The sequence below is a fragment of the Pistacia vera genome, unplaced genomic scaffold (assembly GCF_008641045.1).
Source record: "Pistacia vera cultivar Batoury unplaced genomic scaffold, PisVer_v2 Contig328, whole genome shotgun sequence".
In the NCBI taxonomy this organism is placed as follows: domain Eukaryota; kingdom Viridiplantae; phylum Streptophyta; class Magnoliopsida; order Sapindales; family Anacardiaceae; genus Pistacia; species Pistacia vera.
The window spans coordinates 512709-525798 of NW_022196144.1; the positions used below are offsets into that span (position 1 = coordinate 512709).

The window sequence follows — 13090 nt, forward strand, 5'->3', positions numbered from 1 at the left end:
AATCTTAACATAGTAGCAGATTGGCACAATGGCATTGTTACGTTAGTTTCCACTACACTTAAGACATTAAAGACATTACTAGAAATGAGCGGTCGTTTTTTATAAAAGAAATGTTATTCTCTTGGTTGTTCCTTAAAGAATAGTCATACATTTCATCAGGAATGGTTATTCCTTATCATGAACAGTTATTAGGAATGATTATCCTTATTTATGAACGGTCATTCTTTCATCCTTCATAAGGAACAGTCGTTCTTTATAAAAAAGGAACAGTTATTTCTTTAATCTAATCAAAATCATTTTGAGGTGACAATGCTAACTCAGTTGCCACGCTGGGAGCTTATAAGAGAAGTTAGTAATAAATAGTTATTAGTGCAACATTACTCTTAGTGTTTACTTAGAACACTTGAAACACACGAAACTAACACTTAGCATGTTTCAGTTTATCTTAGAAAAGTTTTCGCCATAACATTTCGTGAGTTTTTTTTGTAAGTTACTGTTAATGTATATTATTGCAATTGTCATTGATTAATTACATCAAATTATTGTGGAAAAGTAGAGGGTACATCTCTTGTACAAAAAACAACCCAATAAAAACCTGCCACATATACATTTATTTCACTTCAATACTGATTTTTCAAGCAGAACACAAGACTCATAATTTGTAAATAACATTGATTTGAGATCAACTATAGGAAGGAAACCATGCAGCTGTAGGTGATTTGCTAGATAAATTGTTGCATGCAGCAGAAGCTTTTCTTGATGAAGATCCTTCATTGACAGGTTTATAAGTAAGAATCACCTTCTTCTTTGATACATTCACCACCATAGATTCCACATCTAAATGAAACAGAACTTGAAATTCTTACATACACACTTGAAATTCAAAGAACCACAAAGGCCTTGAAATTGAAGAAACATACCAATATCAACTCTTGAAATTGCATTGGCTACCTTCTCTTGGCACTTGGCACACCTTAAATCAGCTGCTAAAATCACTTCCTGCAACTAAAACAAAAAAACCATTCTCCCAAAATTCATCATCATTATTATTTGCAGTCTCCATTCAAAAAAGAGAGAGAGAACAAACCGGAGGTTCCATATCGTGTAGCAGATGCCCATTCACCCCTTTTTTTTGGCTTTAGATTGAGTTTAAGTGTAAGAAAGCAAGGCAATGAAAATATAAGAGTTGACGTTGGTTAAGTTTAGGGTAATTATAATCCAATATGAGGTTGTCAATTTTTCACAAGAACTGGACCAGTATTGATTGAGAAATCTCTTCTTCTTTAGCCGACTAAAGTTCTTAACAGCGAAGAGATGGAGATATAGCATGTGACAGAACAATAAATTGAGGGGTCATACTTCTATATCATGGACCAATGTCTATTTTTAGTAAGATTCTATGTGTTACAAATCAGTGTTGAAATTATTACATTATTGTTCTATGTTTTTGGCAGAGCTAGAACTTTTCTGATAAGACTTTTTGGGGAACTTTAATTTATACAGCAACGTACCAAAGTACAGAGCGTTGGTTATCTAGCAGAGTGAAAGAGAGAACAAAAATTGCATGTTAAAATAACACACACCATGCATGTAATGTAACAACTCACTTACACTCAGAAAATGCACTTCCCATTTATAAAAACACACAAAAAACTAAAACTGTTAATTAATTTTCCTCAAGAACACGCACAAACAAAAAACAAGAAACACCCCATGGCCCCTGTTCAGTCTCTTCCTTTTATTGCCACAACCTCTCTGGCCATGTTGCTCCTTTTTGTCCTTCCTCCAGCTGCCCTTTCTCAAGGCCCTGCCACCCAGACACCTCCGACCATAACCAACTGCGCTTCACGCTTGCTACCACTATCCCCATGTGCACCATTTGTCCAAGGCACAACCCAGTCGCCGGCACAGATGTGTTGTATTAACCTCAAGCAGATCTACAACCAGCAACCTGCTTGCCTTTGCCTCTTGCTTAATGGCACTACGTTGAGCAATATGCCTATTAACTCCACACTAGCCCTGCAGCTGCCTGTTCTTTGTGGCCTTGAAGCTAACGGCTCTGCCTGTTCTGGTATAATTATTTCAATGTTTAAGATCACATATAGCATATTTATTTTTGTGCACCTCATTTTTATGCATTGTTCTGATTTCATCAAAGGGGTACCTGCGCCTGCCGGTTCTCAAGTTTCCTTTGGCTCTAATGCCAACGCTACTGTTGCTGGTATGCAAATGACATAATTTTAAACACCCTTTAATTGTCTTTGCTATGATCATTAAATTTTTTATTCATTGGGTTTCAGCTTCTCCTATGCGGGTTCCAGTGGCACCTACACCGAGCATGATGGGACTTGGACTCGGCGGGAGTTCTGGGATAATGTTGAAAGCAGGAGGTGAATTGGTAGTTGTGGCTGCAGTTTCAGTAATTCTGATTGCAATACGTGGAGTCTAACAATCCAACATTAGCTTTTTTAATTCAGTCACTATCAGTAGGTGATTATGGTGTTCCTGGTGAATTTAACTAGTAATTACGATAAGTATTAGCATTAAACAATCAGCTTTGGTATAATTTACTATGTTCCTCTTTGAGTTGCGTTCAGATGTTATTATCATTTATGTTTGTAAGCAAGGATTGCTTGTTTTGGGGTAAAGGACAGCAGTGGCAGAATTAAAATTAGCATATTGCATACAAGAAAATAGATATTTTAAAATTGCAAATTCTCAAAAATTAGTGGTCTTGAGCCACAAACAAATACGAACTACACTACTAACCAGAGAGATTATGTAACATAAGTTTTCTGTAATCCTGAAACGGGTATATTTCAAGCATTCTTATACCAGAAGTTCAAATCAGTTCTGAATTTCTGTTCACTACTACATCTATTGAGATTTTCCAGAAGATTTTAATGCACCAAAACAATTTTTTCTTTCTAGAAAATTTCTCCCATTAAGTTTTCGGCTGTTTTCTTTGTAAGACTGCTTTCTGCCCTGCCTACAAATACACTAAAATCATCAAATTTCAGAGAAAAACGGGTTCCCCAAGAAACCAAACCTAGCCTTCCTATTGCTTTCTGCCCTGCCTACAAATACACTAAAATCATCAAATTTCAGAGAAAAAAGGGTTCCCCCAGAAACCAAACCTGGCCTTCCTACAAGCACAACTGCAAAGATCAAATTGATGGACGTCTAGGCAATTTGCCGGTAATATAATGCACAATAGCATATCTTTTTGTATCAACATGTGATAATATGTTAAGATACATCTGAGAAGATAAATTACAAACATTACCTTATAAATTGAGGGCAATGCCTTCAATTGGGATTTTCTTTCGCCTAGAACTATATCGTGTCTGGAATACAATTTCTATTCCAGTCATTTGAAGGATGACTAATCCAAACTAGGCGCTACCTCTGTTGGGTTGGACTCGAAGACATCTGAATCGGATGCCTCAGGTCCTTCTAAAAGCTCTCGAGATTGAACCGACTCTTTATACGCAGGTGTCTCCTTAAAATCTGTTGCTCCTTCATTGTATGTAACCACAGCAATACCACATGCAATTAGCTGTATGATTACCGAAAAAAAAAAAAAAACAGAAGAAGAATCAGATCAGCCTGGAGAGTCATCAAGAATTAGCTTCATCAAACGCCCAAAAATTAATGCATAAGTGGTTATTTCTTAACCTACAACAAAATCAACTGCGCCAAAATGAATTAAAAGAAAAATGTTAAAACTCTCAAACATGCAAAACCTCGTTAGCTGATCATCATGTAAGAAACAGAAAATCATTTCAATTTAACTAAAATTTCCGAACTCAGATAACTCTCTAGTCAGTCCTGATATTAATTATATCAAGAACGTGCTTACTCACTGTTGGATTCTTACATGTAGAATACCACCCAATCCAATGAGTGAATCCAACGATCTTTAAGCATGGTCCTCCCTCACTAGAGAATTTCCGAACTTCCCTAGACCATTTATAGTAAAACATGCTGATCATAATAGATTCCTCATTAGATGGTACTGGACATTAGCCGCCACTAAATATTTTCAATAAGAATAATAACATTACAAATTCTGACTTAATTTCCAAACCTTCTAAGTGTAAAATATTAATTTTGAAACAATAAATAGAACCATGTGACTCCAACTTAACCAGTACCATCTTCTACATTGGAAACCAACACGCTTCAAACCCATATTCAAGAATTCCCAATTCAACTTATTTAACATTTCTAATTTTTCAGACTCAATAAAATCAATTACACATACCGCAAAGCCGATGCCAAAAGCCCACATGTATTGCATAAAGAAACCAAACCCGTCCCACTGAGAACCCTCCCAGAAGTCGGGTTTTTCACCTGGAAGATCCGGCACAACAAGCCCATCATCAACACTCACGCCAACGTTTTCAATTTTACTAATATTACCAACGCTCTCATCTTCAATCTGAAGCCTCCGTTCTTGTGGTTCACTCGTCCGTTCTTGCTGCTCTTCCGTGGTGGTTGCGCCGCCGCTCCTCCGCTTCTTGCTGTCGAAGCGTCCGGTTCGAGAAGAGAGCTTCTTGGCAGCCGAGACTACGAGACGAGTAGGAGTAGGAGCTTGAGTAGGCGAGGTCGAGGTCGAGGTGGGGAAGAAGATGACGTGGCGACGGAGAGGATTTACTGTGCGGGTGATGTAGAGGATTCTGCCTCCTCCTCCATTGTTGCTTATGGTGAGAGCCATTGAGAAAATTTGAGTGAGTGGATGAGAGTGTTGAGTTTGAATATCTTTTATGGTTCGTTGTGGATGAGGAGATTGAATGATTCTGTTTATATGTTTCTGATCCGATTTAGTTTCCGACCCGGATTTTTATTGGGCTGGATCATTGGGCTTGGCCCATGCTTTTATTGATTCTAATGCCTAATTATCATTTTATATTGAAATAAAATTATAATAATATTTGAAACTTTTAAATGTTGGAAAAACTAGAGAAAAAACAAAAAAAAGAGCACTCAGGTTGGAAAACTTTCAAATTGTTCGTCTCTTTACAACTCTTCTATCTTATCTATTTTTGAAACAACTAAAAACAATATTTATGTGTTCCATCTTACTTTTAATTATTGGGTTTCAAGATGTTGATGCAATAAATCGTAACAATGAGAGGTGTGACTGATAGTGTTAGAATTACATCGTATGCTTGCGTAATTCTGACATATCAACGATGGAACAAAACGATTGTATATGAACAGCAAGTAAACACAAATAACAAAAGATTTTTAAAGTAATTCAACAGTTTGTAATACAAAGTCTATGTCCCCTATTTTGTATTGAGCGTATTTATGATCAGAGTTACTTGCTTTGGAGAAAAACGTATTAATAGCTTATATGTCATGGGAAGATTCTAATTTTGAGGATGCGGTACTTATTAGCGAAGATATTTATACTTCTTTTCACATACGAAAATAGGAAATTCAGACTCATGTGACAAGCCAAGGTCCCGAAAGGATCACTAATGAAATCTCGCATCTAGAAGCCCGTTTATTTTGCAATTTAAACAAAAATGGAATTGTGAAGAGTTATCTCAAGTTTTCCTTTGAGTTTTATTTTTTTTAGTCTAGTTGTCCATCAAAGAATTATCTCAAATTCTCTCTCGTAATTTCTTTTTCTTAGTCTACCCGTATGTCTATATATGTATCTTGTTATCACTCAAAACATATTAGGATTGAGTTTGTATAACACCCGTTACAAGCTTGAATTAAAAATACAGTAATTAAATATAATAATTATGATCAATTTGTGAAATTTCAAATACCGACTTTGAACAAGTTGTGATTGGTAAACAAATATTAATTTTTTTGAAGTAGAATTTGGCGATGAACTTGATATGATGGTAAATCTTGGAGGACTGGAAAGGGTGTTATTACCTGGACAAATTTTAGAGTTAATGTCTCTTTTAAGTCTTATGTTTCGAAAAATATCAGCGAAATGAAAAGTCAGCATTAATCTCAACCTCAATCAAATCAAACATGTTAAAACTTCATTCCAAATTAATACACACCGTTCAACTTGTGATCAGTTGCCAGATCAGCCTGATGCAATTTTGAGCGAGAAATCACTCATTTCGATTCTGATTAGATTTCCCCATATGGAAATTTGAATCAATAAATTAAAATATATAAAAAAAAAAAAAAATTGACGAGTTAGACTGAGTCATCCGTACATTCTTTCACTGAACATATATATCGTCTATTTTTACCACCATTTTTAATATATTCAAGAAGTTAACATCATCTTTTGCGTTCAAGGAAATTTCATCTTCTTCTGAGTAAATATTTAAATAAAATAACAAACAAATTTGCTAAACTTTTTTTTTCCCAGGGCTAACACCTGTTGCATTAACATTCTAACTTCTTCTTCTTCATTTTTTACCTACCGTATTATCAACATTTTTCATTGTTAAATACACGTTTCGGCTGTACGAAACATTAAATTTTTTCTTTTTTTACGAAGCTGAGAGTGACTCTTGCCGCCACGTGTATTCCGAGATTTCGGCTGGTTCATAACTATCGAATAAACCTCCCCCTAGTGTAATAAAATCATGAGAGACGTTGTCATTATCCGAGTCACCAACGATTCCGAACTTGTACGCGTCGTAACTCAGAATTCCGTCGTCAAAACCTAACCCGATATTATCAAATGCAACGGCCAGCTCAGGTCCGCTCGCCTTCAAATCAATGGCTTCTCCGGCATTCTGCTCGTCTCCGGCCGAAAAAGCCGGAGGCAAGCCGAGCTCGTCGTCGGAAGCTTCTAGAAGATAACCTAGCTCAGGCCTCTGTTCTCCGGAATCTGACGTCACCACCGGCGGCAGCTCGCATGGGAAGAGAATCTCCTCTTCGAAGCTCTTAATCACCGAATCCAGCCCCTGAATGGCCGGGTCAGGGTCGGACTCGTCGAGAATGCTGCTAAACAAATCGTCCTGAATACGCTTCGCAGCCGGCGAGTTCATACCGGAAGAGTCATCCGAGTTGGACGCATCAGCAGCAACAGCGTTCATCCCGGCAGAGTTCTCATCCGAGTTGGCTGAGTCAACTCGGGAGAGTTTAGACTCGGCCGAGTCGGAATCGTCCGAGTTGTCTTCGGAGACTCGCTTCCTCTTGTTGTTATTTTCGTTGTTGCTGTAATGGACGTTATCTTCCTTGTACTCCTCCATTATAATGAACAGTATTAAAAACAGAGAGTAATAATGCCTTCAGTTTGGAAGAGAAAAGAAAAGCTGAATCGTCGAAGATAGATTCCGAGTTAAGAAGTAACTTGAAACTGAGTTGAAGAGATGCAGAGAGAGGAATTGTTGTTGGTGTTGAAAGATAGAGAGAGAAAATGTGAGGTTGGAGATGAGAGGGAAATAGAAATGAAGAGGATATATATAGTGAAGAAGATGAAAGATGTTTAAAATTATTTTAATAAATATTTTAATTAAAAAGAGAGAGAGAGTTAGTTTAATATAAAGACAGGCGCGTGTAGAGCGGAGCGGAGGCTTAAAGGCCACATCCATTCACGGACCTTTCATGCCTTTTCTTCTACTTGTCTTTATTTCTATTATTATTATTATTATTATTATTAATTTAATTATTTTAAGTTTTGCTTTTCTGTCAATTAACTAAATTTAAAACAAGACTTTGAAATCCGTTAGTGGGGCCCAGGGAGTTAGGAGGAGAGACGGAATAATCTTGTGGTGGGCTTGGTGCGATTTGGATTTGGCTGAGTGAGTGACTTGGTTAAGTAGTCTAACTAAAGAGATAGAGATATTTGGGTCTGCTTTGCTGTCGTTTTGAATGGGAGGTTTCGTTTGACACGCTCCGTTTTGTTCAGGGTATTTTTGNTTATTAATTTAATTATTTTAAGTTTTGCTTTTCTGTCAATTAACTAAATTTAAAACAAGACTTTGAAATCCGTTAGTGGGGCCAAGGGAGTTAGGAGGAGAGAGGGAATAATCTTGTGGTGGGCTTGGTGCGATTTGCATTTGGCTGAGTGAGTGACTTGGTGAAGTAGTCTAACTAAAGAGAGAGAGATATTTGGGTCTGCTTTGCTGTCGTTTTGAATGGGAGGTTTCGTTTGACACGCTCCGTTTTGTTCAGGGTATTTTTGGTATTTTAGTAGAAACTAAATATAGCCAACCAAATTTGTCTTCTATTCAAATGGTTTTAGTGGTGCGTATCTCTTACCCTCATTCCATTCAAATTTCAAATATATCTTATCTTCTTTCGTCGTTATGGAAGCCAGAAATTTGTTCAGTTTTAATTACTTTTTTTATAAATATGGGTGTAACCGTCCCTAATTAGTCAAATCATAATTAGATATGTGAGACTCATAAATAAATAAATAATTGAAACTTATTACAAATTATTAAGTTAAAATTGTGATAAAAAAATTTATAAAATTAGATTATAAGTATAATATTTTTCTAATTTAAAATATACTCTATAATACTAAAATGTTATAAAGAATTTTGGTAATCAATAAATATTTATTTTAATTTAAACATTAAAGGTATTAAGTTATCTCATCCAAATTTCATTTAAATAATTATTAATGTTTGAATTTATTAAAACTTGTAAAGGAAGGGAAACTTGTTCAAAGGTATATTCTAGAAATTTCTCAGTTTAATAAAGAAATCAACAGGAAAATTGCACGCCGGTTAGCAACTAAAAAGATCTTGGTTGACTAACGAACAAGCCAACGTGGCGCCCTTATTTTCCAACCGTCCGTTCAGTCCCTATTTCGGTCGGTCCTGCTTGAATTTGTAATAGGAAGGGGCCCACGTGTACGACAACGCATCAGGACCATTTAATTTAATTTTTTTTTTTAAAAAAAAAACTGAAAAACCAACAACATAAGTAAAGTAAAAAGAAAATGTCTCAACTAATGTAGCCAAAGTACAGGGACCCACCTCACATGAAACCAGAACAAGTCCTTCCCATCGCAATTACCAGTTTCGGTACGATCCTAACGCACCTAACCAAACATGTTTTCAGATTAGGTTTCTTAAAATCAACGGGTCCCATTAATGTTCCTACATTTCAAAAATTTTAAATAAACAATTTTTATATTAATATCTAAATAAACAGATTTATCTTTATCAGATTATTTCAAATTAAAATTAATAAATTATATATAGTCTTGACAATCCATCAACTTTTTATAGGTAGATTAGATATGTAAAGAATCCCTAAAAACTTAAATTGAAATATATCCTTATATAAAATTGAAGCAAAGTATTTTTCATTAATATATACCTTCAACATAATTTAATATAAATTATATATTGCAAATTATTAAATTATAAATAATTTTTAAACTAATAAAACAATATATTTTTGAATATTTTATAAAGACTCACATAAAATTTGTTTTATAGTGTTTATTTTAAATTTTTTAGATAATAAATTTAAACTTTTTGATTTTAATACTTTCATAATAATTCCTGTCATTTAATTCTAAATAATCTATAATTTAATTCTAAATTAATATTTTTTCAATAATTAAATGTTAAACTTGATGTATAAAGTATAAACCAACGACTTTTCTAACCGAATCTATAGCTGCCTTGGCTAATCAAGCCGCTAAATAAGCGGCGCCGACATTTTAAAAATCGGCTTGTACAAATTCCAAGACTTAACAGCAAAGCCAGATCATTCTCTGCGGCTCTCATCCATGCACGGCGCCACGTTATTTAAATCTAAGCACACGTGGCTTTGCCACCAGAATAGTAGCCCACGTAACCGGTAATCTTTTTGCCGCCTCCTTTTCGGATAAGTCTTAACCACGCACCGACCGTCTATTTCCGAGACCGGCTCTTCCGGTAAACAAGAATAAATGTCAAATAAAGCGCAGACTGACACGTATTGGCGGTGACACAAACAAGCCCGTCAGTCACATGCTTTTGTCCGTACTTGTCACTTGTCAGTGCGGTAAGTGAGGCATCAAATGCTTTGTTGTGACGTGGATTTCACGGTGGTGCTAGTGAGATTATCATGAAAGCAACGAGATATTTTTTGTGTACGCTTTACGTAAATATCCCTGATGTGTTGGCGCAATTACGTGATAGCTACCTACCTTTTTTTAAGGCTTGTTTGGTTACATGTAATGTCATGCCCTATCATAGGATAAGGATCTGTCCTAACTCCCTTTAAGATAAGCTTTTTATGTACATTAGTTTAATCTAGCCTGATAATAATATTATCTGGTAAGAAACTTTTTCTTATTTTAATTTTAAAAAATTAATTCAAAATTCTCTTCAATTATTAAAATTCTTAATAAAAGAAAAATGTAAACACATATATGTAACTATGCATGACATTATTTAGTTGAACAGATTCATCACATTACTTGAGTGAAGTTATAAGATAATCACACCAATAAAGTGAGAGAAGACGATTTCATATAATTTTTCCTTATCACGTAAATATTTCATTTAAAAATTGATTTTAATGCAGATTTATGAGACAATTAATGTGATATCTCGATGGTATTTAGTATTTATCATATTTTTCTTTCTTTTACATCATGCTTTTGACATGAAAATACCAAAAAAAAAAAAAAAAAAAAAGTAAGTTCACAAAAATATCTAACATAAACCCGTGTTATATGCCTTCTAGTTCACATCAACATTTTCCTTAGAAAATGAAACACCTTTGGTTAGAGCATTAAGAATTGAAAAAGACATTGATTCAATAAATTTATATTTTGTTAATAAAAATGAAATATTAGTTGAGTTTTTAATATGCAAACAAAATAAGGTGGCCCTAATTGAACCAAAATTTAATTAACCCATATCTATATTTTAGAAATTGACAATTTGTATTTACAAATTCCACATGCCTTTGAGACCTAACTATCTTCAATTTGTGTTAGCCTTTTTTTTTTGGTATATAACCACCGTTTTGCCTCACCTATACCTACAAAATTATTATATAATTTAATTGTACTCACGTAATTTCTATAACACAAGATATATGAATATCGAAACCTTAATAAATTTTCAAAAATAAAAAGAATAATATTACATTTCTCGAATGAAATCCCAAGTTTCTCATCTTAAAATATATGGGGTTCACATAACAATTACCTAAATTAAAAATTTAGGATAAAAATTAGCTCACAACTCTATTTTATAAACTTTCTTTCACAATCCCGATGTGATAGTTTGTAAATAAATAGGCAGGACCCATAATAAGCAGACAATATCAATTGCAAACTGTCATGTCGGAATTATAAAATAAAATTTATAAAATTAAATTATAAGTGTAGTATTATCTCCTCCATTTTAGGTGCATATATGGATGTGCATTTATGTTTTTAGGAAAATTGAAAAGAAGTTTCTTGATTCCACCGGCTTTATAATTAGTTTCTCTTTAGAAGAACATTATTCATTTTCCCACTTTTTCTTTTACTGGAAAATTCTCCCAGAAATGTCAGCTTCTGCTGGCCTGGATTGTCATTATGTAGAAATCTATCATGTGCACCACTTGCCTCCATTATACATATTTTTTAATTTTTCCTTTTTTTTCTTTTTTTTTTGAAAATCTTCTCTTTTATTTTTTAAATAAAAATAAAATTAGCATGTGCCCTTCAACATCACACAAATACATTTTCTTTACAAAAGATAAAATAATATATTATTGAAATCATTAATATCATCAAAAAAAAAAAAAAAATTCACTTAAAATTACCCATAAAAAAATTGAAGAAAAAACAAAGGCTTTTAATTAATTAAAATTACTTAATAAAAAAAGAATATTTTTCACAGTTTTTTTTTTTTTTTTAAAGTACTTTCTCAAAACAAAAATATAGATTTTTTTAAATAAAAATTCCTATAAAATGTTTTACTTAAAAAATATATGCCAAGCATTATCTCTTCCAAGTAATCACGTGTTCGGCTTCTCCAAAGTGATGATAGAATCAAGTAAAACTTAGGTAGCATATTATTTGCTTGCTCTCTTCAACTAAGCCAAGTATGGTGTATTTGTAACTCTCTTAAACAGCAAAAAAATTATTCACTTTTTCAATTGTCGTAATTTTAGGTTAATTCCATTTCCACCGATAAAGTTTCCAATAAAACAGGTTAAGGTATTTTCGTCTTTTAAAATTGAAAAAATTAGGTTAAGCTATTTGGTGATATAATTTTCATTTGAAGAATTAATTTTTCTAGTTAAAAAATTGATTATTTTCAAAAGTCAAATAAAACGATTCGCATTGATTTAATAATATTATCATATGAAGCGATAGATAAAATCATAGATTTAATTTAATTTAAATAAAGCGATGAGGTATCATAAACTCTAATAGAGTGACAATTACTTTAAGAAAAGTGGGCATGTTTGAAAGGGTGTGTTTTTTTATATATAATTAATTTATATAATGAGTTGAATATTGAATTGATACGAGGAAACAAATTAAACACGATCTTACTTTGGTTTGATTTGGTCTAACTTTTAGGCCCATTAATTTGACGTGTAAAATGTGGACATTGATATGAATCTAAACGTCAATAATTGAACAAGTTAAATAATGAGAAGCTTCAGGGAAGAAAGATAAACAGATGGGCCACCTCATTAATCAATCAATTAATTAATTAGATTAGTGGAGATAAAAGGATAAAAGCTTTAGCAAACAAGTCACATATAATGTCACAACATGTGGAAAGTTTGGAAAGAAAAGAATACTATAGGCAACTTGAAAAACAATTTTTTAATTAAATAATTATTTTGAAGAAGAAAAGAATAAAAGTATATAAATTAAAAATAAAAATAAAAATAAATTATACAAGTCTTATCATATCCAAGATTATTTTGGATCTAATTTGAACTTGGTGTAAATGTTACACGTTTGTGACACATTTCACATCTTTTGTGACGTGTGTGTTTATACATCTTTATCTTTGTGGTTTGATATATAAATATAAAAGTGTGTGTTTGAATCAAAAATTGACTTTTTTTACTAAACGGTCGATTGTTTTGAATACATACCTTTGTGGATCCAGAAATTTTTGTTTAGGTAAACCCAAATAAAAACTAATTGCATATTAATATTTTTGTCCATTAATATGTTTGTTAA

General features: G+C 33.3%; 3 protein-coding genes across 3 annotated transcripts; 1 reads left to right on the top strand and 2 right to left on the bottom strand.

The window, feature by feature from the left end:
* Positions 1-1699: 1699 nt before the first annotated feature.
* Positions 1700-2549, top strand: LOC116137511 (protein YLS3). The gene is made up of 3 exons (XM_031423208.1): positions 1700-2071; positions 2159-2221; positions 2301-2549. Exons 1-3 carry the CDS (start codon positions 1714-1716, stop codon positions 2447-2449), a joined length of 570 nt encoding a protein of 189 aa, XP_031279068.1. The 5' UTR covers positions 1700-1713; the 3' UTR covers positions 2450-2549.
* A 623-nt stretch (positions 2550-3172) lies between these two features.
* LOC116137510 lies at positions 3173-4790 on the bottom strand. Its single transcript, XM_031423207.1, has 2 exons — positions 4268-4790; positions 3173-3559 (listed from the first exon to the last, which is right to left on the bottom strand). The coding sequence occupies exons 1-2, from the start codon at positions 4718-4720 to the stop codon at positions 3386-3388; spliced, it is 627 nt and encodes a 208-aa protein (XP_031279067.1). The 5' UTR covers positions 4721-4790; the 3' UTR covers positions 3173-3385.
* Positions 4791-6479: 1689 nt separating this feature from the next.
* On the bottom strand, positions 6480-7187 carry LOC116137486. Its single transcript, XM_031423176.1, has one exon. The coding sequence runs from the start codon at positions 7185-7187 to the stop codon at positions 6480-6482; it is 708 nt and encodes a 235-aa protein (XP_031279036.1).
* Between the last annotated feature and the right edge of the window lie 5903 nt (positions 7188-13090).

What these genes read in the sequence shown, in the direction of transcription:
- LOC116137511 (XM_031423208.1), top strand. Translation starts at nt 1,714, where the DNA reads ATGGCCCCTGTTCAGTCTCTTCCTTTTATTGCCACAACCTCTCTGGCC. An exon ending in TAACGGCTCTGCCTGTTCTG is followed by an intron (nt 2,072 to 2,158) that starts GTATAATTATTT and finishes ATTTCATCAAAG; the next exon opens with GGGTACCTGCGCCTGCCGGT. An exon ending in TGCCAACGCTACTGTTGCTG is followed by an intron (nt 2,222 to 2,300) that starts GTATGCAAATGA and finishes ATTGGGTTTCAG; the next exon opens with CTTCTCCTATGCGGGTTCCA.
- LOC116137510 (XM_031423207.1), bottom strand. Translation starts at nt 4,720, where the DNA reads ATGGCTCTCACCATAAGCAACAATGGAGGAGGAGGCAGAATCCTCTAC. An exon ending in CTTTTGGCATCGGCTTTGCG is followed by an intron (nt 3,560 to 4,267) that starts GTATGTGTAATT and finishes GTAATCATACAG; the next exon opens with CTAATTGCATGTGGTATTGC.
- LOC116137486 (XM_031423176.1), bottom strand. Translation starts at nt 7,187, where the DNA reads ATGGAGGAGTACAAGGAAGATAACGTCCATTACAGCAACAACGAAAAT.